Below are 26,611 nucleotides of genomic sequence, written 5' to 3'. Positions count from 1 at the left end.
ATGTGTTTCTTTAATCCACCATCCTATCTTTTTTATTTTATTTGTCCAGATATATCTATTCTTTTCCCTCATACTCTTTATATTCTTTAAATTACACTTAGTGGTACTCATCGATTCTGTGCCCTCCTCCAGACTTCCCTCTCCTGTCTTATTTTTTCAGCCAGCAGAACTCCTTTTAGTATTTCTTGAAGGGCTGGCCTTTTGTTGACAAAATCTTTCAGGATTTTTTTTTTCTGAAAACTTTAATCTTTCCCTCAGTTTTGAAGAACAATGTGGCTGGGTACAGAATTCTTGGTTGGAAGTCTTTCTCTTTCAGGATCTTGAATATATCATACACTGCCTTCTCACCTCCAAGGTGCTAGTTTAGTATTCTGAAGTCAGTCTTACTTGGGTTCCCTTGTATGTGGGGGATTGTCTCTTTCTGCCTTCAGGATTTTCTGCTTCTCTTCAGCATTTGACAGACTGATTAGTATGTTTCTTGGAAAAGGCCTATTTAGATTTATTCTGTTTGAAATTCATTGGACTTCTTTGACTTGTATATTTATGGTCGTTATGAGGTTTGGGAAGTTTTCTCCCATTATATCCTCAACTACACTTCCTAGTCTTTCACTCCTCTTCTCCTTCTGGGACACCAACATTTTTTATATTTGTGTGCTTGATTTTGTCACTCATCCCCCTTAGATCTGATTCAAATTTTTTTCTCTCTCTCTTTTTTTTTTTTTGGCATTTGCTGTTTTGAATCTTCGAAGTCAGTTTTCCTGTCCTCTATATCACTTATACTTTTCTATCTCTTCAAAGTTGATGTGTGTGCCTCTAGTATGTTTTTTACTTGGCTGACAGATTCTTTAATCTCTGTGATTTCTGCTATTTTTCTTTTTATACTTTCAAAATCCTCTTTGTGCTATTCTACTGTCTTCATGATCTCCTTTATGCCATTTGCTATCCTACTTATTTTATTAAATAGAGTTGTATGAACATCTTTAATAAGTTGTCTTCTCTGGTGTTTTAATTTGGTCATTAGGCAGGGCAGGGCTATGTCTGTCTGCATTCTGATATGCTTAATGATCTTCTGCTATTTTCGAGGCATGTAAATATCTTGTTTGATTTACTTCGGGAGTTGATTTATTTCTATAATCTAAGGCCATGTGTTTGTGGGATGGTTGTACAGCAGGGAGCAGGGTCCAAGGTAGGACACTCAGTGCAATAATTTGTTTCAGGGCAGGTATAAGCACTGGTTGGGATGCTATGTTGATGCTTGTGAACATGGGTGCCCAGGGGCCAGGGAGGATGTAGCTGTACAAAGCAAGTGCTTGCAGCTATTGATAGGAACTTTTAAGCATGATATACATTTTAAATGGCTAAAGACTTAAAAAGTCAATATTTAATCTTAGAAATCTTTCACCAAACCCAATTTTAGATAGTTAAAAATATTGTATATAAAATAAGGGAAAAAAGCTAAAGAAAGTATTGCATAATATTTTATTTCAAAATACTTTAAGACTCCAAACAAGTTAGTAAAATAATACAGAAAATTTTGGTGTATTTTTTATCACTTGAACCACTGCTAATATCTTACATAGCCATAGCACATAATCAAAAGGAAGAATTTGACATTGACACAGTCTTATTAACTCAAATTCAAATGAACTTTTGGACTTCACCAGTTTCTACATAGACTCTTTTTTAAGAGTGTGGTGGGGTTGGCTATAATTCTATGAAACTTTATCACAAGAAGTTTCATGCAACCGTCAGTGCTATTAGGATACAATCTGTCCCATTACCACAAAGAAACTTCCTCATGTAACCCATGAATAGTTAAATCCCCCTACTCACTTCTTACCTGAAAATCACCAATCTATTCTCTGTCACTATAATTTTGTCACTTTGAGAATGTCATATAAATGAAATCATAAAGTACATAAACTTTGAGTTTCACTTTCTTTTTCACTCAGTATCACACTCTTAAAATCTATCCAAGTTGTGCATCTTTCATTCTTCTTTATTACTGAGTAGAATTCCACTGTGTAGGGTGTCCTACAATTTGCTTATCCACTCATCTTTTGGAGGACATTTGGCATACTTCTAGTTTTGGGTCATTAAAAATATTGCTAGTAACATTCATATGCTGTTCTGAGTATGAATATAAGTTTTATTTTCTAACATAAATATCTAACAGTGGTATTGCTAGGTTACATGTCAAGTGTTTATTTAACTTTATGAGAAACTGTTAAACTGTCTTCAAAAGTGGTGGTAAGGCTTCCAGGTCAAGATGGTGGCTTAACAATGTGCTCATTTTAGTTCATCCTCCGGAGCAACTACTAAATAACCAGAAACAATACAGAACAACTCCTGGGGCCACATCAGTGACTGGACACACAGCATACCCCAGTCTGGACCAGCTGGACCAGCTGTGAGCACCCCCAGAACCATGAGTTCCCAAAGCTGTGGTGGCCAGCACCTCTCCCCCACAGGCTACTTCCCAGAGGGGAAAGGAAAGAGACTTGACCAGCAGCAGAAGCTGAGCCCAACCAAATGCCAATTGTGGAATTAATTAACAAATTCTGACTACTAAAAATAGGCCCCCAGCTCAGGTGAACCTGGTCAAAGAGGGGGTTGCTCATTTTTGCCCCAGTGCCAAGGGGACAGGGCTGACAGAAAAAGAAGAAAAAAAAAAGGAAACAGAGGTTTTGTGGCTGTGTTTCTGCAAAGGCTTGAATGCCTTTGGATACAGCAGCAGGGCTCCTCAGGCTGCAACTGCCAAGGCATAGGCAGAAGAGAGCTCATTTGGGGGCTTATCTGGAGTCTGTCCCTTCCCCAGGGGAGGGTTGAAGCCCAACTCAGGTGAAATCCCTCCCTTAAGGAACTCAGACACCAGGGCTTGGTAATTTGAAGCCATTAGAACCAGCCTACAACCTCTCTTCCATCTCCACCATGCTCCCAGCAGGGAGAGTCTGCCAAAGTTAAAAGTACTGCATCATCTTATGCTGGTGGGATCTGCAGGCAGACAAGCACCACATACTGGGCAGGATAAGAAAAACAGAGTCCAGAGACTTCACAGGAAAGTCTTTCACTGTGGGGTCTCACTCTCAGGGAAAACCAACATAGGTGACTCTTTCCTCCTGATAGGAGGCCAGTTTGGGGGGGAAATCTGGCTGGGGTCTATAATACCTATGTAGACGCCCCTCAGGTTGGGGGCAAAAAGGCACCATAAAAGCAGGGCAAGACACAAGAAAACAAGAACTGAAAAATTCTCCTCTGTTAAACAAAACTTAAGCGAAAGGTCCAGAAAAAGCTGAACTGAATGTCAAAGAACAGATAGAGAGCAAATTCATCCAGCAAGAAAACCCTAGGTAAAAGAAGTGAAAGCAATCTCCAGAATAAACTAATTAAGGTAATTAAATGCCTAGAGCCAGCAAAAAATAGCAAATCACCTTAGGAAAATTGAAGATATGGCCCAGTCAAAGGAACAAACCAACAATTCAAATGACATACAAGAGCAAAACCAATTAATTCAGAATATATGAACAGACATGGAAAACCTCATCAAAAACCAAATCAATGACTTGACAGAGGATATAAAGAAGGCAAGGAATGAACAAAAAGAAGAAATTGAAACTCTGAAAAACAAATCACAGAACTTATGGGAATGAAAGGCAAGGTAAAAGAGATGAAAAAAGCAATAGAAACCTACAATGGCAGATTTCGAGAGACAGAACATAGGATTAGTGAACTGGAGGATGGAACATCTAAAATCCAGCAAGAAAAAGAAAATGCAGGGGAAACAATGGAAAAATATGAGCACAGACTCAGGGAATTGAAGAACAATATGAAGCACATGAATATACGTGTTGTGGGTGTCCCAGAAGGAGAAGAGAAGGGAAAAGGAGGAGAAAAACTAATGGAGGAAATTATCACTGAAAATTTCCCAACTCTTATGAAGGACTTAAAATTTCAGATGCAAGGAATGCAGCGTACCCCAAAGAGAATAGATTCAAATAAATGTACTCCAAGACATTTACTAATCAGAATGTCAGAGGTCAAAGAGAAAGAGAGAATCTTGAAAGCAGCAAGAGAAAAGCAATCAATCATGCACAAGGGAAGCCCAATAAGACTATGCGTAGATCTCTCAGCAGAAACCATGGAGGTATGAAGACAGTGAGATGATATATTTAAATTATTAAAAGACAAAAACTTCCAACCAAGAATTCTATATCCAGCAAAATTGTCCTTCAAAAATAAGGGAGAAATTAAAACATTTTTAGACAAAATATCACTGAGAGAATTTGTGACCAAGAGACCAGCTCTGCAAGAAATACTAAAGGAAGCACTAGAGACAGATATGAAGACAGAAGAGAGAGGTGTAGAGAAGAGTGTAGAAAGGAAGACATGAGTAAAGATAAAAAGAAGAAAAATTAGATATGACATATAAAATCCAGAAGGCAAAATAGTAGAGGAAAGTACTACCCATGCAGTAATAACACTGAATGTTAATAGATTAAACTCCCCAGTCAAAAGACATAGTCTGGCAGAATGGACTAAAAAACAGGACCCATCTATATGCTGTCTCTACTCAAAGAACATGAGGGCAAGGACACAAACGGACATTTGGATGCCAATGTTTATAGCAGCATTATTTATGATTACCAAGAGATGGAAACAGCCAAAATGTCCATCAACAGATGGTTGGCTGAACAAACTGTGGCATATACATTAGACGGAACATTATGCCGCTGTAAGACAGAATAAAGTTATGAAGTGTGTAACAACATGAATGGACCTTAAGGACATTATCCTGAGTGTTATTAGCCAGAAACAAAAGGACAAATACTGTATGGTCTCCCTGATATGAACTGACATTAGTGAATCAACTTGGAATATTTCATTGGTAACAGAGACTATCAGGAGATAGAAATAGGGTAAGATATTGGGTAATTGGAGCTGAAGGGATACAAATTGTGCAACAGGACTGAATATAAAAACTCAGAAATGGACAGCACAATATTACCTAACTGTAATACAATTATGTTAAAATGCTGAATGAAGCTGCATGTAAGAATGATAGAGGGAGGAGGGCTGGGGGCATAAATGAAATCACAAAGAAAGATAATGATAAAGATTGAGATGGTATAATCTAGGAATGCCTAGAGTGTATAATGATAGTGACTAAATGTACATATTTAAAAAATGTTTTTTCATGAGGAAGAACAAAAGAATGTCATTACTGCAGTGTGCTGAAAATAGATTGTAATTAGTATTTTAAAATTTGAACTTATGTGTGAAACTAAAGCAAAAAATGTTTATTTGGTACAAATTCATATTATATAACTTATGTAGATAATTGGTTGAACACCTTAAGTACATGGAACCTTGGGTAGGACATGAGATTTTGTTGGTTTGTTCAGGTGATGCCCTGATGAATCCCAGAGTGATTTGATCAGTGAGTGGAAAAGTATTTGCAAAGTCCCCTTCAGGGAGTGGTGAGAATGGGGGAAAACTCATCTTCCCCAAGTTGAATTCTTGATATTCTCACAAGTAGTGTGGACAACCAAAGCTATAGGATGAACCCCTATTCTTGGAGTTTGTTCATATGAAACCTAACCCCACAGGGGATAAGTCAAGCCTACTTAAAATTAGGCCTAAGAATCACCCCCAAGAGAACCTCTTTTGTTGCTCGGATGTGGACTCTCTCTACAGCCAACACAGCGAGCAAACTCATCACCTCCCCCTGTCTACGTGGGACATGACTCCCAGGGGTGTGGATCTTCCTGGCAATGTGGGACAGAAATCCCAAAATGAGCTGAGACTCAGCATCAAGGGATTGAGAAAAACCCTAGAATGAGCTGAGACTGAGCATCAAGGGATTGAGAAAACCTTCTCAACCAAAAGGGAGAAGAGTGAAATGAGACAAAATGAAGTGTCAATGGCTGAGAGATTCCAAACAGAGCCGAGAGGTTATCCTGGAGGTTATTCTTATGCGTTAAGTAGATATCACCTTGTTATCCAAGATGTAATGGAGAGGCTCGAGGGAACTGTCTGAAAATGTAGAGCTGTGTTCCCATAGCCATGTTTCTTGAAGATGATTGTATAATGATATAGCTTTCACAATGTAACTGTGTGAATGTGAAAACCTTGTGTCTGATGTTCCTTTTATCTACCTTGTAAACAGATGAGTAGAACACATGGAATAAGAATAAATAATAGGGGGAACAAATGTTAAAATAAATTTAGTTTGGAATGTTAATGATCAATGAAAGGGATGGGTAAGGGGTATGGTATGTAAATTTTTTTTCTCCATTTTCATATTATTTTTCTGTTGTCTTTTTTTTTCTTTTTCTGAATAGATGCAAATGTTCCAAGAAATGATCATGATGATGAATATGCAACTATGTGATGATATTGTGAATTGCTGAGAGTATGTGTAGAGAGGAATGAGCATGTGTTGGGAGTGTTTGTTTCTTTCTTGTAACTTTTTTTAATTAATAAAAACTTAAAAAAAAAAAGGGGGGTGGTAATATTTTGTATTTCACCAGCAGTATTTGAGAGATCAAGTTGCTCAGCATCCTTGTCAGCACAATGTATTGTTAGTATTTTTTCTTAAGCTGGAATATTCTAATAAGTGTATAGTGACATCACATAGTACTTTCAATTTGTATTTCCATGATGGTTAATAATGGTACACTTATTTTTATTTTCCAGCACATCTTCCTCTTTGATTAAATGTTTGTTTAAGCCTTTTGTCCATTTTCCAGGTGGACAGTTTCTTTTCTTACTGTTGAGAGTAAGGTGTTCATTATATCTTGGATACAGTCCTTTAAGGAAGATGTGATGTACACGTATTTGACCAAGGCTGTGGATTTTCCTTTTATCCTCTTAATGAGATTTTTTGCACTCCCAATGTTTGTTTTTAATTTGATGAAGTCCAATTTATATTTCTGTTTTCTGGATCATGCTTTCGGTATTATGACTAAGAACTTACTGCCTATACCAAGTTCATGAAGATTTTCTTCTATAACTTTTACAGATTTACACTTTATATTTTGATCTCCAATGCACTTTGAGTGAATTTTACAAGGTGTGAAATTTAGGTCAAATTTCAATATTTTTTTCTAAAATGTCACATGCAACCTTTTTTCAAAAATTCATGCCTTTCCATGGACTTGTTTTTACATATTTGACAAAATTCAGCTTTCCGTACTTGTGTGGCTCTCCATACAGGATCTCTCTTCTATTCTATTGACCTAGTTGTCATTGGATTGTTTTCAATTTGTTTATTGTTATGAATGGTGTTCTCCTGTTGTGTTTATGAATATAACTTGACTAAACTTTTCTTTTTAGTTTCTTCCATTTCTGTTATGCTTCAAAAATGTTTCCCCATTCTAAAATTACAAACAGATTTACCCATATTTTTCTCATTTTTAATGATTTTATCTTAAATATGCAACTATTATTTAAACTTCTAATTGGTCCACTTACCATCAAATTTCGTTTTGTTTTGTTTAGGTCCATGAGCCAGGAATTGAACCTAGGTCTCCACCATGGAAAGTGAGCATTCTACCACAGAACCACCTGTGCACCCAACCATCAAGTTTTGACATTCACTTTGTTAGGAACCACACAACCAAATTTTAACTAATGAATAAAAGGATTTTTAATATTTAAGTGATCATAATTCAATAGTAGATATTGAAAACATCCACAACACAGAAAATTGTTTCAAGGCATTTACAATTCATCTCTGACAATTTTTGCTGTTTAATTATCATGCAGTTTACCAGTGCAGAACATCTCCCAAATCATTTCAATTTTTGAAATTCCAAATAATTCAGGAAACCCATGATAAGTTATCCGAAGTATAATTTACTCTCATTTATTAGTAAAGTTTGATTATTCATATTGCCTAAGAGGCACAAATTATTATGCATTTTTAAAACATGCCTTCCTGTAATCAATTTGTTTCTTTATTAGAGATGTTATGTACTTGAAGAATAATCCCACATAAAATATAGGGTCCCATATACCATTCTTTTATTAACAGTTTGCATTTTTGTGGAAGATTTGCTACAATTGATGAGAGCACGTTTTTATAACTGTACTATTAACTATGTTCCATGCTTTCACTTGGGTTCACTGTGTATGAGTAACAGATTTTTATGTTTCTTTTGGACTGTCATTCCAATTCTCCTCCTCTTTTAAATCCCAGGTGAACTTCAAGGGGAAATCTTTCATGTTTCTTTGGAATATCCTGTCAAATCTTTCATTCTGCTCCACAGTCAAGTGATGTTTCCAGTCTCCAATAGTACCTAGTAGAACAAGCAATGAGCAGCACCTGGGTGAGGAAGTGGCACAATCAGGGCAACGGTTCCCCCCAAACCACTTTCATATCTTCTCCAAACCACAGAGATATCTGTGTTAGTTTACCATGGGGCTTGACACCTTACCTTTCCTTATTCGGGGTGATGAAGAGACAAACTTAAGAATACTGCAATACAATAAATGTAATCATAGTCTACTGCTCTAACTGTTAAATTTCCATACAAAACCATTCAATCATAATCCTTCTTTGTAAGAAAAAACTCTAAAATATACAGAAATTAGAATTTTAACTTATATTTTACTATGTGCCAAGCAATAACTAGGCAAACTACATGCATCATGTAATTCTTAACACAAGACTAGAAGTATATATTCTTCACATATAAACTTAAAAAAATGAGGCCCAAAGATTTTTCAAGAATGAACTAAAAATGCACAGGGTGCCCAGAGCTGCCATTGTTGTCATTCTACCCTATAGAAGTTGTAGTCATCCTTAACCCATTTCTTTATAAAAACTGGTAATTTAGAACCTTCAGGGGTAATATTTTCTTTCGTAAACATTATTGGAATGCAAGGCAAATAGCAAGCTACTATGGGCATAAGAACTGCTTTATACTTGACCCTAGCTGAGCAATGAGAATGGAGACTTGATAATAAATGGGAAAAAAGGAAAAAGAACAACTTTGTAAATACCAATATATCTGGGTCAATTTCAATAAGATCCTTATATAATTAAGTATAAATCACTAACCATCATCATGATGTCAAGCTATGAATAAGTTTGAAATTAAAGTAAAAATAAAACATGTAAGTACCAATTATGAATTGGTATGGTGTATATGATTAAAATAAAAAGAAGTTTTTAAACAAGGGATATCAGGACGAAAATATATTCATTCTTAACAACAACTACTGGAACATAATAGATACTCAAAAGAAACTGATTGCATATGTTGAATAATTGAATGCTCAACAAATTGGGTGAAATGTCATACCACTCCACTTAATTTTATTTCTACTCTACCTTTTAAAATGAAGAAATTTGAGCAAATAACAATAATCCAGTCCCCTCCCCCACAGGAAAACAAGTATAAAGTTTAGTTCCTAGAATGTTCCAAGAGGAATAAAGGAAAATAAGAATTGGAACTCTCCTATTCATATATCCCCACTACCTTCAGAAAAAGCTTTCTAAGAACTGTAAAAGGATAACATTGCCCAGAAGGAAAGAATTTAATATTAATTACACAAATGCAAGTGTCAGTCTTGGAACTGAAGCAAATACACTGCAGATTCATCTTCGGTTAGAAGTTAGATTCTCTGTACAGCCCAAATGGCAGTATCAAGTGGCGAGAACTGTTGGGAACACTTGTTAATCCCCTTAATTTTTTGCTGCTATAAATCACTAAGCCCTACCTTTGCGCAGGAATTGTCCATCGTTTCTTGTCCCAATTTCATCTTTTAGAATAGCATTGTAGTTTGCTAGTGGATTAATCTTCATGTTCTGAAAGGTAGCCTGTCTGACCACTGTATCCAAGTCCTCTTCACTCAGTTCTTTCTCAAGAAAAGTGCAGAGTTTTAATACGGAACTTCTGAGATCCTAAAAGGAATCACGGAGTTGGCAGTCTATTCCATTTTCAAGGACTGTATGAGTTATGGTATAAGACCTTTATCATGTTTTGAAAAACCAGTGGTGCTTGGATTCATTCTAAGCCTAAAATTTGACAAGGATACATTACTTATTAACCCTTTGAAAATGAGTGCTTTGGCTGTCAAACTAGTTAGAGATTCCTATTGTTTACTTGCGTAAGATCAGCTCAGTTACATTCATTCATTCAACCAAAATTTTTTTAATTACTTCTATATTTCAGAGACTGTGCTAGGTGATGGGGAAATTGAAGCAAACAATAAATTACTATCTGCACTCATTAATAATTCACAATTTAATGACAAAAAGAGTAAAGCAAATAATTACAATACATGGGGGGGAATCAGAGAAACACAATGCACAATGGCAGTTCATCAGAAAGAGAGATTAATTTCCCTTGCAGTGATTAGAACAACTTTCAAGTGAAATAAATGTCCCTGGAGAAGCACAAGAATGCCTTTCTAAGTTTAAAGTGAGTTCCAAATTACAGACTCTTGAAACGCCTTCCATTTCATGGAAAACGACTCATAAGGAATGGAGCTGGAGATGCAGGTTGGGAATGGATGATAAAAGGCCTTGCAGAGTGTGCTGAGTATCTTTGATTTCTTTCTCAGAGGGGATAGTAAACAGAAGAAATTTGAGCATGAGATGGTGTTTAAAATAATAGGACCATAGTTATGAAATTATTGTTACAAATAACTCTTATGTAGAATGACAAGAACATAATCAAGATGGCAAGATGAAGAGATGAGACAATGTGGACAAAAACCAATAGAAATAAAGACAGCAGAAACAGAATAAAAGAAGCAACAGACCTAAGAACTTGCAGAAATAAGACTTTTCTAGGTCTCTAAAGTTGTCCACTTTGGATGGTTCTTTAGCATATATGTCATTTCCTGATGCTATCACCTATCACTGCCTGTAATCTGAGTATATCCCACAAAATAATAAACTCTTCCTGCAAGATATTTCCCACCCTATTACTTCAGTCTCCAAAGTCTATTCCATCAAAGAATCAGGTATGTAAAATTTATTTCCTAAAAACTTCAGCCAATTATGCCATAGCAGGAGAAAAATTACATTTCTCACTATATTGCAAATGTTGTAAGAAATGATCATGGTGATGAATACACACCTATGTGATGATCTTGTGAGCCACAGATTATACACTTTGTATGGAATGTATGTGTGAGAAGATCTGTTAATAAAAACATTGTTAAAAAATTCTCACTATATTTCATTTTCTCCAAGATGTGGCAGTAAATAGGATCTCATTTACATTTAGATAAATAAAATTATTTTTAAAATTTTGAATTGTAAATTAAAATACCTGCAGTAAATTCGGTAAAATATTTGATTAAAGAATTACTATAAAGTGAACCCCCACAAATCTGACATGCATATAAGAAATTGAACAGTACCAATATTCTAGAACACCCCAAACACATGTCCTTTTCTAACCAAAAACTTTTCTCCCCCAAAAGATAAACACTATCTTTAAATTTTATGATAATTAATCTCATGCTTTTAACTTTAGTTTTTCCAACTTGCTACTAAGCTGACAAAAGCATAATTTAGTTCTGTGTTAATACATTACCTAAATGGAAAACCAAATATTTATTTTTGCTTCTAGATTTTTATATCAATAAAATGACTGAGAGTTTCATTAGTGTTTTCACATATATGGGTAATTTTTTTTTTTTTAAAGTATTTTTTTATTTTATTATTTTTTGTTTGTTTGTTTGTTTTTTACATGGGCTGGGGCCGGGAAACGAACCGGGGTCCTCCGGCATGGCAGGCAAGCACTCTTGCCCGCTGAGCCACCGTGGCCCGCCCTATATGGGTAATTTTTTATATCTTACTGCTGTATGGTATTCTAATGTATGAATATACTAACTTAATTTACCAATTCCATCACAACTGAGAAATTGCAATGCTTCAAGTTTTAGGTCATTATACACAATGCTAGTGTAAGCATTCTTGTACACATCCCCTGCTGCATGAGTGCTTGCATTTTATAGGTATATTCACACATAAATTGCTGTATATTCGGAGGGTTGTATCTTAAAACTGAATAGATAAAAGCAGTACTTTCAGAGTTGCATCATTGAAATTAAATGGCAGCATTCTACTACATTTAAGATAAATCTACAAACGTAAGAGAAAATCAGCAGTTTACCTTCCCCTCAACTATTATTGCTGGACACATGGAACAAGACAGCATGAATAGTTTCTGCTTGGTCCTATGGTCCTGGGGATATTTTTAGCTCCAAGTCAGTGAGAAATGTGCCCAATCTTCTGAGATATGTTTTATATGCTTGGATTTTTCTGGTGGAGTAACCATGGGAGAACCAGGCATACTACAGTATCAGGCATAATTACCAAAACATCTTGAAGTAAACTAGCAGACAAGAGAAGTGTGGGGGGGGGGGGGTCATGCTCTGAGAGCAAGTTATCCTCCCCTTTCACCCACAAATAAATGCTGTGCTCAGAAACCTGTTAGCCTGGCTTCTAGGATGGGATGATAAATATGTGTTGACTCCCATCTTAAAAGTGCCTGGTGGTACTCCACAGTAGTTAGTGGACGCCAGCATGCTCCTTCCAATTTTGCCTCAAATGTATGTAAACATTAACTGAAGACCTTTCAAGGCAACCAGCTCACCCTGCTGGTACACCTGTTCCTGGTGGGGAGGGAGCAGCATCCTTCCACTGTGGCACAAGAACAAGGGGTGCATAAATGATCTATCTCCCTGGATTGAAAAGCACTGACCAAGGAGGACCAACGCCCACTAGTGAAGCCAAACGTTTCTTCCTCTTCTTGTGTATGTAATGTTTCACTCTACAGTGCCTGTGGGGATTAGGCTTTGTCTGCTGACCACAGCACCTGCAAACCAGGGAGTGGTCTGGGGCACTGGGACTGCTGTTCTTCTTGAAAGACTTTGTTAAGTTCTTAACCAACCTCCATTCAGTGAGATCCCCTCCCTTGTAGGTGGTAAAGGTGTCTCTTGTTCTGAAAGACAGTTTGTACAGTGAGCAGGGGGCTAAACATTTGGCAGGAAGATCCTCAAATTTTTCTAAAACTTTGATGTATGCCTGTTTAATTCAGAAATCTGGCATCCTTAGAAAGAGCTTTAAAAACTTGAGTTGACCCCAAAGGGTCAAACTTCTTTGCAGAGGTAAAAAATACTCTCTTTCTATTTTATGGTAAGAAAAAGACTTTGAATGGCTAAAGAAAAACCTAGATTAAAATACTTAAGCTATGGCTATTTGACAAAAGTAATATTGAAGATGGAAAATATGGAACAGATAAGTATTCACACTTTCTATAGTTTACTCTGTGATGTCAATGTCCAAATTTTCAGTAAACTCTGTTGTTCATTAATGCTTTTGTGTAAGCACAAAAATTATTATGAAGGAATTTATAAAAATAGGGAGAGAATGGACTTTCATTTTGAAAAGAATTCTTCAGGTTGAAGAATGTGGACTAAATGGACTGAGGTGAGATTAGAGACACGTAGATTGACTAGGCAGGTGCTGTAGAAATTTATCAAGAAATAACAATGACCTGACCTAGGGAAGCAGAAATATGGATTGAGATCATTTCTGTTTTCCACAAAGGTAGGAATGACTCATTGATTTGGTGACTGAAAGAAGCTGTTAAGGAGGAGGAGTCATCAAAAATGAAATCTGGTTTCTGATTTGACCACTTAAATACTGGGCAATTATAGGAAGAGAAGCAGCTTCTTCAGGGAAGGGGATGAATTTTTGTTTGAAGTCCCAATATTAGATAACAGATTAGGTGTGCAGAGGGCAATGATATGCATGTGTCAGGGATCTGAGCTGATGATGTAGATTTGGAATACCCCAGATTATTCCCCAACTCACTCTAATTGGATTTACTACGTGTCACACTACTTCATGTCACTAAATTCAGGGGACATTTTAAACTCTCATTCTTACTAAATTTCTTGGCAGCCTTAGAAATATTGTTCATTTCCTCTTTTTTGACACTGTTTTGACTTCCATGTCACCATAATACTCATTAGTTTCTACTTCTCTGATTGTTCCTTTTTCTGTTTCCAAGGTGGATTCACCCCTCAATCCTAATTTGACATGTGAAAATCTCTGAGCAGTTTATTCCAGTTCTTCATTATGTTTCACCCTTTGCACCAACACCTCCTCTATCTTATCCATATTCATGATTTCAATGATATACTATACAGTGATGATGCCCAAATTAATATCTTTATTCCAGACCTCTTTACTTTAAACCTGTAATTTCTACTTATTCCATCCGTTTATATGTTTCTATATCACAATAAATCCACATGTCAAAACCAACCTTAGAATTTTTTTTTCTATCTAAACTTAACCTTCCTCAATGTTCCCTAAAGACCTCATGTACAGCACCATCTACACAGATAAATTAACAAAAAATCTGGAAAGTCTCCTGTTTGCTCTCTCTTTCTTTAGTTCCTAAAAGTAATCCCTTTCCTTTTTACCTCCTAATTACATTTTAAAACTTGCATTCTCTCAGATTCCCATAATACCACTCTAATCCAATGCATGATTGGTTTTCATTGGATTTACACTGCTCTCTATTTGGTCTGCCCATATTCACTATCATCACATTTCCACCCACTAACAGAAATGATATTCAAAAATATTAATTCTCTTATAGTGTTACCCTACTATAACTCCTGAAGGGCACCTCACTGCTTTTAGGATTAAAAAAAAAATCATTGGGCGGGCCGCGGTGGCTCAGCGGGCAAAGTGCTTGCCTGCCGTGCCGGAGGACCCCGGTTCGATTCCCGGCCCCAGCCCATGTAAAAACCAAACAAACAAACAAAATATAATAAAAACAAGAAAATGTTTAAAAATGTTTCCCTTTCTTCCTTCCATCCTTCCTTCCTTCTCTGTCTTTCCTTCCTTTCCTCCCTCTCTCTTTAAAAAAAAAAAAAAAAAAAAAAAAAAAAAAAAAAAATCATTATCATTGACATAACCTCTAGACTTTGTATGATCTGGCTCCTACACATCTCTCCATCTACATCTTTCACCATTGTGATATACTGTCTTCTGACCCATAAAGGAGGAACATTCCTGCTGCAGGGAATTTCCATATGACTGTCTTGGTTTGGAAGCTCTTCTAGCTCTCCTGCCTTTGTTAACTCATATAAATCTAGCTTCATAGTTCCCATGTTACTTCTTCTGGAAAATGTCTTCAGTTACACTTGACTATATCCAGTCTTCTTGTTGCATATGGTGACATCATACCTGCACTTTTCTTTATAACATTAACAACAGTTTTGAAATAAATAACATGTTTGATAAATATTTCTCTTCCCTTTTAGATTATTAAATGTATGAATAAAGAAGCTAATTTTCTTTTCCTTATGATTCAGTACCTGTCATGGATTAGGCATTCAATATTTTAAAATAAAGGAATGAAAAAATAAGGTATGAATGAATCAACACATCAATCAGATCACAGGAGAGTGACCTTCAAATGTGGTTCATTTTGTTTTACACAACATTTTAAGATACATTTGATCTGCTTACAATATTTATAAATTAAGTGATTTCACATGGAATCTATATTTCCTGGTTCTGTTAAGGATAGGAAGAGCTTGCATAACAGGGCACAAATTCTCCTCTAGCAATAAGGAGCCATGTGTTAGTAGTGGCTTCTCACCCCAGTGCTCCACAGTGCCCTCCTCTTTATTTATATATCCGGCTGCTCTGGATATCTGGGTTTGCCTCTATTGCTGCAAGAGGATCCAAGAGAAACAAATCATAAAAGAAGTTTGCACATTGTGAGAGGAGGCCTGGAGGAGAGCCCTGAGGAGGTGGGCAAGAAATTAGAAGACCAGAAAGAATCCTGAGTAGGAGTGTTTACATGTGAAGGAGACCAAGACAGGAGAATGTGGTTCCCACTAAACAAGAAAAATAAGGATTTTAAGGAAATGATTATTTTCTTCAACATAACCTTCTCATCTTACCTTCTTCATATCTTCATACTTCATAAACAGAATGTTGAAGTCATGTTTGTGTTCATACCATCCTCTGATGTGATCAAACCAAAGGTTTCCTAGCACTGTGGGAAAAATTAACATGCAATGAGATAAAGATGTTGCAGTTTTTGCACAATAACTTTTCTTTTTTGGAAGCCTCAGAAAGGAAAATAAAACCCCTAATACTGGTCATCCATTCCTTTTTAATGGTTAGTGCCTGGAAACAATTTCCCGATTTTTTATAGGAATATACCCATAAAAGTCACTGTATATGAAGGAAAGCAGCAATACAGAGATTAGGAAACCATAGACCAAATTTTGAAGACTTCTTTAAGGTAAGATCTTTCCCATTTTCCTATTTCTTCCATCTGAAAACACGTCTCCATTTCTCCTCCTATTCTCTATTCTAAAATCTCTGGATAGCAGCACTACCTGTCAACAAAAGGGCAGAAACTAAATATAATCTTCCATATGGGTGAGAGCCCCAGGTGCACACTCCATAATCCTCTTACACCAACCCAACCTCCTTGGTGGTGAGAATTCCACAGCCACCTTATAAGGTCTACCACAGGCCCATAGCAGGGCATACTAACTACACCCACTATGAACATTAGCTGTTCTTGAATATATAGAGATACGATGTAGATCATCTGAATGTTTATGATTCTTTCATATGTTCTGGAACACATAGGGATATGATCTAGATCGTCTGAATGTTTATGATTCTGTGGTAAAAATATTTCTGAAAAAATATGTCCTTACAAATGTGACAACCCCTAAAGTGGTCCTCCCAAGAATAGAAAGATCTTTGGGTGGCAGAATAAATTTATGAACAGTAACCAGCACTCATCTGCATCCCACCCACTATCTCCCTTCTCCATCTCCTCCAAATGTGTTCTGTACACTTGAGAATTTGGCTCAATGGCAACATTATCTCATAAACATATTGTGTATTAAATAAATGCATAGTTACCTTTTCCATCTAGAAACCGTTTCATGAATTGTTCTAAATTCTGCGGAGCTTGTAATGCAGCTACCACATTAGAAAAATAATAATATGAGATCAAAATGTCCTTAGGGTTTCTGTAGGTGTAAACAATCTGTAGGGAGAATAAAGAAGTAGTTTTAACAATTTTTAGTTATCCTCCAGATTTTTAACACCTGAATAATATTACATTATATGAATCTACTATCTACTATCCATGGTAATTTAGGTTGTTATCAAGAGATTTTGCTGTTATAAAGAGCATTGCAATAACAACTTTATTCGCATGACATTTCATGTTTGATAACATATTGGGTAAATTCCTAGAAGTTAAATTATTCATTTGTAAAGTTGTTAAATATTGCAAATTATCTTCCATAGAAGCTGTGTCAATTTACCCTCATGAGAATTGTGTGATATTCAATTTATAGTCAAGATGGCATTGGATATCAATGAGAAAAGGGGAAACTATTTACTATACGGTGTTTGGCCAAATGGCCATATATAAGGAAAACAATGAAACTGAAACCTCTATTGCACATCATATTTAAAGATTAAGGGTTGATAAACAACAGCAAGACTTTGCTATATGAAAATATATTGTATAATATACTTCTCTTCTTGGATCAGGGAAGGAAGAAGAAAAAAATATTTAAAATAAAACTTGATGAATTTGACTATATTAAAATTAAGGATGCGATTCGTCAAAATATAACATAAAGAAAGTTACAAAAAGCAACAAAATGTGAGAGAAGAAACACATGTAACGAATTATATATATAAAACATATCAACAATAAAAAGACAACAGAAAATTAAGAAAAGTCACAGATTGTTCACTGAAGGAGAAATAATTATGGTCAATAAACTTATGAAAAAAGTGCTTAATCTCATTACTATTAGGAAAATGCAAATTGAGACCAGTTGAACTATTATTTTATGACTACCAGATTGGCAAAATGAAGAAATCTAACAGGAAAATGTACTGTAGGATGAGGAAAAATAAGCAGTAATATGTTGCTGGTTACATAAACTGGTATGACTGTCTTCTTAAAAAAAATCATCTTATAAGGTTTAGTATTATTTTTTCTATGGTTTTTAAATTATATTCTTGGGTGTATATTGTAGGGTAGCTCGTGCAGTGTGGGTGTGTACTAGGTACGTGTTCAAGAATGTTCAAGCAGAATATGTCATAATAGCAAAGTAGTGAATGAAGGAAAAGCATAAAAGTGGTAAAATTATGGAGCTTGTAAAAGTATACAGCAGTGAAAATAGTATTGAAAACACAAACAAAATCTCAGAAAAATGAGAATAAGTGAAAATATAAATATAAAGTTAAGTAAAATAAGGTGACATGATTCAATATGAGAAGTAATAATTTTTTGCAACATCCAACAGAACAAGAATCTTTGTAAACTGAGTGGCACAACATAGTTACTTAGATGGCGCAATCTGGTGAGTCTAAAGATTTTGACGTAGTAACAATCATAGTAGATTTATACATACCTAACTTCAGATAAAAGGATAAAAGGAAATGAATAACTCAAAGAACAAAATTCATTCCAATATCTCTGCATTGTTACCCCATGAAAAGAATATACATAATTTTATCAAGTCATGGAACATATTGAGAAATTCACCATGTTTTTGGCCATAAAAATTCGGCAAATTCCCCAAATTAGAACTCTTACAATACTGTTATCTAATGATAGTGCCATAATACTAAAATCAGCATTGAAAAAGTAAAAATAAAATGATATAAACATTTGGAAACAAAAAATGTTCAAAATAACTTGAAGAAATTAGCAGATTAAACTGAGATTACATATTATTTAGATATTAACAAATTGTATCTAAAGCTAGATTCAAAAGACTATCCACAGTTTAAAATGTTAATATTTTCAAAATAAATATTGGGAACAGATATATTATTTAATTAGAGGTGATAGGAAAATAAATGCAATAAAAGTATAAGGAAATAATAAAATAAAGAAAATATATATTAATGAAGTAGAAAACCCTAATTTTTTTTAAAGTAGTCCTTTGAAGGAAAAGATAATAAAATAGAAAAATCCTGATAATTTTTAAAAAATGTGACAAGAAGAGACAATAAAATCTACATCATTAAAAATGAATGAAGAGGGGCGGGCCGCGGTGGCTCAGCGGGCAAAGTGCTTGCCTGCTATGCCGGAGGACCTCGGTTCGATTCCCGGCCCCAGCCCATGTAACAAAAAACGGAAAAACAAAATACAATAAAACAAGAAAATGTTTAAAGATGTTTCCCTTTCTTCCTTCCTTCCTTCCTTCTATCCTTCCTTCCTTCTCTCTCTGTCTTTCCTTAAAAAAAAAAAAAAAAAAAAATGAATGAAGAAGAGATAATATAGAATTAGCAGCAATTCATTAAATGATGAAAGAGCATATCTTAATTCTTTTGGTTCTCTAGATGAAAGAGGAAAAATTAACTTTGAAAATAAAATTATAACAAATGCTTAGAGGAAGCAGCCAGCAAATAAACTGACCAGATGTATTTATAATGGACTTGAAGCAAATACACAAAACCAGTTAATCTATGTTAAACTACTCTAGAATTTAGAAAAATTTAAAAAGCCTTCAAGGTTGTCATACAGGATGAGAATTGCATTGACAATAGGAGCAAATAAAGATAGAATAATCATAAAAATTAGAGATCAATTTTTTAATAATTATAGATTTAAAAAATTCTGCATGAAAATTAGCAAAACATTTATGGCAATATGTAAAATTTTTTGATTATCTATAAGGAAGTAGGATTTATTCTGGAAAAATAATGTTATTAAATTAATTAATGAATTCATTTTATTATAGATTGTAGGGGAAAAAATGCATGACATCTTCAGAGTTAACAAAAAGTCATTTGATATGCTAACACTTATTCAAGATAAAGCATAAACAGAAGTAAATCCCCAATTAATTTAAGAATGGAAAATAATTCTCAGTATTATTTACATAAGAATTCAATAGCAAAACAAAACAACAAACAAAAATACTTTACTGAAAATTCTCGAGAATCAAGGATGAGAAAAGATTATTAAGAATCATTTCTACTAATCAATTTTTCACAGATTTTAGGTAAGACATAGAAAATTTATGTATACATATTAAAATGTAAAAAGAAATCAAATTTATTATTATTTTAGTATGATAAATTCAAGAGAATAAAACAAAAATTAATAAAACTAATAAAAAAGTTTAGGAGGACTAGTTATAGTAGCGTAACAAAACCAATGCCTTTTTCTTTATAAAAGCAATAAATAAATAGAAAAGAAAATAGTGAAAAAATTCTAATTCATAATTGCAATTTAAAAATAAACCAAAACCTACGAGTTAACTAAGTTAACATGTGAGGAAGCAGTATATGAAGAACAATGAAAAACCTATTTGGAGGACACAAAAGTAGACCTGATTAAAAATAGATCCATGAATGACGCTGAATGTTAGAGTATTGCAAAGCTAACAATTGTCTCAGAAGTAGCCTTATACTTAATTCAAATCAACATCTAAAAGTCATTAGGGAAATTAACATATTAGAAAATGAAGTCGATGGAGGAGGTGACTTATAAGATAGGAAAATGTTTAGATGATGGTATGTTTAAAATACTGAAGAATTGGCCCAGTTTAGTCCTGTCAGAATTTTTTTTTGGAATAAAAAATGCAGAATCAGAAAGGAAAAATGGGGAAACTTACTATATCAAAATGTAGTCTTCAAAATAATGGAGGAAGAGTAGAATGCTTCAATAAATTATGTTAGGCAAGCTGGCTAACCTTTTGGGCAAATATAGTGCAATATTCATACTTCACATCACATATACTATCAGATATAATTTGTAATTAATAAAATTATATATATACATAATAAAATTATATATATAAAATATAATTAGGGTCACAGTGGCTCAGCAGGCAGAGTTCTTTCCTGCCATGCTGGATACCCTGGTTTGATTCCCGGTGCCTGCCCATGCAAAATAAATAAATAAATAAAGTAAAAGATAGAAGCATAGACTAATTAGAAAAAAACCTTGAGAGTATCTGCATGATCTTTGCAGTGGTGAAGTCTTTTCTTAGCAAAACAACAGAGCCAGAAGCCAAAAAGCAAAGATTAACAGATCGGTTACATAATATTAAAAGCTTTCAAAATTTTTAAAGTTAAGCCATTAATTGGAAAAATATCTTTCCTATGTAAATGCTTTTTCTCTAAAACATTAAATAAGAGACAAACTAAAGAAAACTAAGAATATGAAAGATATTTATAGGTCTAAAAATACACAAAATATTCAATTTTATTAAATTAAAAAATACTCAACTTTATTAAAATCAAAAGAGATGCAAAGTATTCAAGAATAAGATTTATTTAACCTGCACATTAGCAGAGATTGATAATTCCACTTATTGGTGTGCCCAGGAGGAAAGAAGCATTCCTACATGCTGTTTAATGAAATATGCTAACATATATAACAATATCAAAGGCAAATAGGTAACATCTACCAATATATAAAATATTTGGACACTTTCTCCTGAAAACTTCATTTTTAGAGAAACATTTAACCAGAATTACAAAGTGCAAATACTTATAGGAATGTTTATTACAACATAATATATACAGTTGCTGAAACCTATCTTTGCATTAATACATGTTAAATACTGGACAACTATACAATAACATTCTGTTTTAGAAAAATGAAGTTTCCTGTGCTGACATGACAGGTTTTTTTTTTTTTTTGGCTATAGGTTACATAATTAGATTGCAAAATAATGTATATGGTGGCCGAACATAGGTATAAACTTATAATTCCATACATAATTAACATAAACATACTTAACACATTAAAAATACATATATAAGCGAGTGTCAGGGTGGTTCAGTGGTAGAATTCTCACCTGCCAGGCAGGAGACTGGGTTTAATTTCTGATCCATGCGCTTTCCAAAAAACAGGCAAACAAAAACAAACATTCAACAAATGGTGCTGCAATAACAGGATACTCACATGGAAAAATAATGAAATATGACTCTGCTATACAGTCTACAAAATATATATATAACTGTGAACCACCCTATCAAAGCAATATCAGAACCACAACATTTGGAAGACTTTAGATCAGTGGAGCCAAGAACAAGACATGGAGATGAGACAAAAAATTATTTCTATGACATACTTTAGCTTTTCTGTTCTTGAGACCTCTTGGTGCTAAATAATATGGGATGTGGGAACTGAAGATGCGAGGTGATGGTCTCTTGCTGAAGTCCACTTTACGCGAATTGTATTCCAGGAAGGGGGCTCTGTCAAGGGTATCCACATTTTCGGTTCTGTTACGATGTCCCTCATAATAAATCAAGCTTAATATATGCTGAGTCCAGATGGTACCTGTCAAGATAAATAACCTTGTTTTCAACTCTGAATTAATTTCTAAAATTTAATTTCAACAATAATAACATCCATCTTAAATCATTAGGAGATATTTTTTTTCTTTATAGGTTTTCTAAGTATGCCTGGTAACTTGTACAGATTTATTTTGCTGTTTGTTTCTGTTTCACATAAAACTGAATGAAGATTAAATCAAGTAATTTTTCACTTTGAAGAGTTATGACTGTTCTGACTCCATGGTAGTGGTGATTCACGTTAATTCTTTGGCTCCTTCTCTGTGTTCCTTATAGTCCATGTAAGATCCCTTTCCATCATCTTCTGTGACTACCCCTGCTTAGTCTCTATTCTCAGAAAAGTACCTTTTAAAAATATACCTCAAGGCCCAGATGTGTCTTTGAAACAATATAAAAGTGTGTTCAATTTCTCTCCGTTCTCTGCTACTCAACATTTTCAGGTTTCTACATATGAATTTTTTTTTTAATACAAAATGCCCAGAGATAGCATTTGACTTCCCATTACACATTAGGGGAAGGGGGGAAAATGGCAGCGTTCTTATGAATTCTTGGTTTCTTAACCAATCAATCCTGGTCATTAGCTATGAAGGGATTTGGGAAACTCATGTCAATGTTTTGAATAATGCCATTTCAACTTAAATGAACCTAGATGTGATGAAATGTAACTGTACTAAGGTTTGGCTTTATTTAAATGAACTGGTCATGCCAGGCTACTATTTTCTTTCTATATTACTTTGTTCAGTTGATGAAATTAACATACCTAGAAACGAAATTACTTTTTAGAAAGGGATTTAAAATAAGTTGCAAGTTTATATTTCTAAGCCTATAAAAATGCCCAAACATAAGGCATCCAGGAAAAGATACCTTAATTCAAAAAACTGATTTCAGAAGGCCTGGGGCTGGTGTCTCTTGGTCCTTGTTCCTGGTTCCATTGCTACAGTTTCTGATGCCATTGGTTTCCTCTCTAGTTGTCTGTAGACCGTCACATAGCTGCTCTGAGACAAAACTCTGGGTTGCATCTCTTAACTTAGCATCTGCCAGGGCTGGAGATTTGTTCTCTTCAGTTTCTGGCTATTCTGTGAGTCCTTGCTTAGCACTCAAGCTGTTTCTGTCTCAATCCCCAATGTCACATCAGCTCTACTCTGACAGCTCTGCTCTCTCCAAAGTCTTTCCTCTTTTAAAGGAGTCCAGTAACTAGTAAAGACCCACCTGGAATGGGTGGAGTCACATCTTTCTCTAATCAGAAGGTCACACCTGCAAATGGGCATTTTATCTCTGTGGGATAATCTAATCAACAGTCTTCTGTCCGATAGTATTGAATCGGGATAAAAAGAAACAACTGCACCCACAAAATAGGATTTAAAATGACTTTTGTAGGGTATGTAATAGATTCAAATTTGTACACCACCAGAAATGACAAATATACATTGAAACTGGTCTTATAATCTAGAGATTTGAGTTTCATGTAATTGTTCTAATCCTAAATGGTTGTTTAAATATAAGCTAAGCTGTTGTTGATATGTAAAAACATCGTATATAAATATATATATGTGTTAAAAATTCAGAATGGAGACTGACAACAGGTGGCTTCATTTCTCAAACTTACCAGATTTTGGATATGTGATTATGAAGACATCATCATCTCTAATTTCAAAATCATCTAGATTTTCTAGTAGGTCAATATCAACTACAGAACGTTCAAAATAACAACCTTTAAATCTCAGTAAATATGTATCAATGTCCATAATTGTTCACCTACAAAAAAATAGATGGAATTCTTTTCAATATTTATTAGGTTCTAATAATGACTAACAATTATTGAGTACTTCATATAGGCTGGGCATCATTTAAATTTCTTATATGAATCAACTCATTTGCCACGGTGAATACCTTATGTGTATGTATAATATATATATATTAATTATTTAATCTTCACAGCATCACAACAAAGTAAGCATTGTTTTTATCACTTTTAAAGATGGAGGAATTGACACAGTAAGAGGTTAAACAGCTTTCCCGGAAACACCATGAGAGACATGTTATCATGTTTCTGAACATAAAGAGGAAGAAACTAAAGCACAGAAAGATTAAGCAAATTACTCCAACTAGCACAGCATAGAAGCAGGATTCTTTTAATTAGTTTACTGTGGGGAGTCTCAGCAATTTACAACGTAAACAATAAAAAAAAAATAATTCTTTCATCAATATGCTTTTATTGGGGGCAGGGTTGCCCAGTACACTATTCGAAGTCAGGTCTCCCACATGGAAGGCAAGTATTCTACCACTGAACCACCTCTACACTGTATAAATAGACTTTTCATTTCTGATTTTCCCATAGAAAATAAATATTCTGTATTTGAAGGAAGTGTCTGAGGCTTTAGAATATGTTATGCTGTTTCAAATGAGTGTAGAAAATTTTCTACCTGGGTAGTTACAGTTTGTTTTGTTTTGTAAATGTTGCCTTCATAGTTTTAAGGTATTATATGGTAATTGTTGTAACAATTTCCAATAGAAGATTTTATAAACAAAAATCTAATATAAATCTAAATGAGAAAGTAAAAAAATAGGAAACTAATAGCTAAAGACACATCTGCCCAAAATCAGACCTACCAAACATTACTTTATTAGTTCTGCCTGAGATATCTATTCTTAAGTGTTAAATATGAGGGGATCCTAGGAGTACTGATAACATTATTAGATTTATGAACAACTGCCCTGGAATTCAGTTACTTATTTTTTTTAATTTTTGTGCACACCAAAAAAAAAAAGAATTGTCAAAAACCTTGAAATATGGGTTTTTCTAAACTGTGTCTAAGAAACACATTTAATTCAAACCCTAACACAATCAATCAATAGAAGGAAATCAGAGATTTCTGCTTTGCATAGTAAGAGTATGAAATCACTTGTATTGAAATAATCTGGGTTTCTCATGGTTCTGGGCCCTAAAATAGATAAGCAGAATCAGAATTTCTGGAGAGTGGGTTGAGGAAATCTTCAGTTTAACAACAGAGGAAACTCTGCTATTCACACCAAAAAAAACGAGAACCAAAGTAGTAATAAATTGTCCTGTTTTCAATAAAAAAAATTTTTCAACCACCAGAAGAGAATTTATCCTTTATGGAGTGTTACATGACCCCCACTTAGGAGACAAATATTATAAGAGTAGAATTTTCTTCACTACAAGTTGGGTCAAGGTAACATGAACTATGGAGAATTCAGGGTAGAATATCCTGGCTGATAAATCACAAAATGGTTTAAAAAAGAGTACGGAGAGCCATTTGACATTGGCATCTCAAATTTTCCAGGAAGCACCTTGGAGAATTCAATTTTGGAGGATGGTGAGGGAGAATTTGCACTACCTACATGGGAAAATGGAGGAGAAGTTCATAAGTAGGAGATAGAGTTAATGAGAAAGACAAAGACTAAAATGTGACTTACTTATTGGCATACTTCCTAACACACTACAATACTGCTACCTACACATACCACAAAAGAGGGCACGGATTCCAAAAATTCATAATATTCAGAAAGGGAAAGAACACCACCCTGACAAATATTCTGAAATCATTCGTTTTTTGCTATTTATTATGTTCAACTAATCAACCTACCATAGACCTATTCATAGACTCAGGAGAGAAATAATTATATTAACTCTCGTGCCTCAGAAAACAACATTGATAATGTGGAGTGAGTTCATGCAGGATCTCAGCATTGGTAAGACGTATATACCTTGTGTCTCCTTGAGGAACACAAGAGAAAGAGATTGCATAGAGAAAAAAGATGTCTTGTAACTCCCTTTTATGTTTTCATTGAAGTCCAAAAGAAAAGGGAGAGGAACAGGAAATTAAGGTGAAAAAACTAAGTATATTTGTTACACTGAGGACAGACTGACCTGACAGAGGGTCTTGACCCACCCTGGGAGAACTCACTGTTGAAGATCAGCTGATGAAGCAAAATCCTCCCCTGACACAATTGTAATGTTCCAGGGGGATGTGTTGCTGAGAAATAAATATTTTCTACCAAGTTAGTTTTGGCCAATGAGATGTGTTCTGGGGAATCAATGATTACCTCAGTTTGTTTGACATCTGAGGGCAATTTAAGCTCTTGTGGGCTTGTTGACATTAGGAAAAGAATGTCACGTTGCTCCAGGGAAGTCAGAGTCCATAAAATTGTTGAAATAAAATAAAAGCGAACTGTGAGTACAGAGTAGTCACATTTACCTAACTTTCACAACTATGAAACCAA

At 34.6% G+C, this 26,611-nt stretch overlaps 1 protein-coding gene across 2 annotated transcripts; it reads right to left on the bottom strand.

The window, feature by feature from the left end:
- Positions 1–7,641: 7,641 nt before the first annotated feature.
- LOC143685109 (amine sulfotransferase-like) lies at positions 7,642–26,386 on the bottom strand. Of its 2 annotated transcripts, none has more exons than XM_077162725.1 (7): positions 26,259–26,386; positions 23,973–24,121; positions 22,144–22,352; positions 16,943–17,069; positions 15,958–16,052; positions 9,727–9,910; positions 7,642–8,300 (listed from the first exon to the last, which is right to left on the bottom strand). In XM_077162725.1, the coding sequence occupies exons 2-7, from the start codon at positions 24,109–24,111 to the stop codon at positions 8,149–8,151; spliced, it is 906 nt and encodes a 301-aa protein (XP_077018840.1). In that variant the 5' UTR covers positions 24,112–24,121; positions 26,259–26,386; the 3' UTR covers positions 7,642–8,148. The 2 variants fall into 2 exon arrangements, with proteins under 2 accessions (XP_077018840.1, XP_077018841.1); XM_077162726.1 differs by having other exon boundaries at positions 8,213–8,326.
- Between the last annotated feature and the right edge of the window lie 225 nt (positions 26,387–26,611).

Source organism: Tamandua tetradactyla, chromosome 5 (genome assembly GCF_023851605.1).
Source record: "Tamandua tetradactyla isolate mTamTet1 chromosome 5, mTamTet1.pri, whole genome shotgun sequence".
In the NCBI taxonomy this organism is placed as follows: domain Eukaryota; kingdom Metazoa; phylum Chordata; class Mammalia; order Pilosa; family Myrmecophagidae; genus Tamandua; species Tamandua tetradactyla.
Note: the sequence above shows the minus strand (reverse complement) of the source record. Positions and strands in the feature narration are given on the sequence as shown.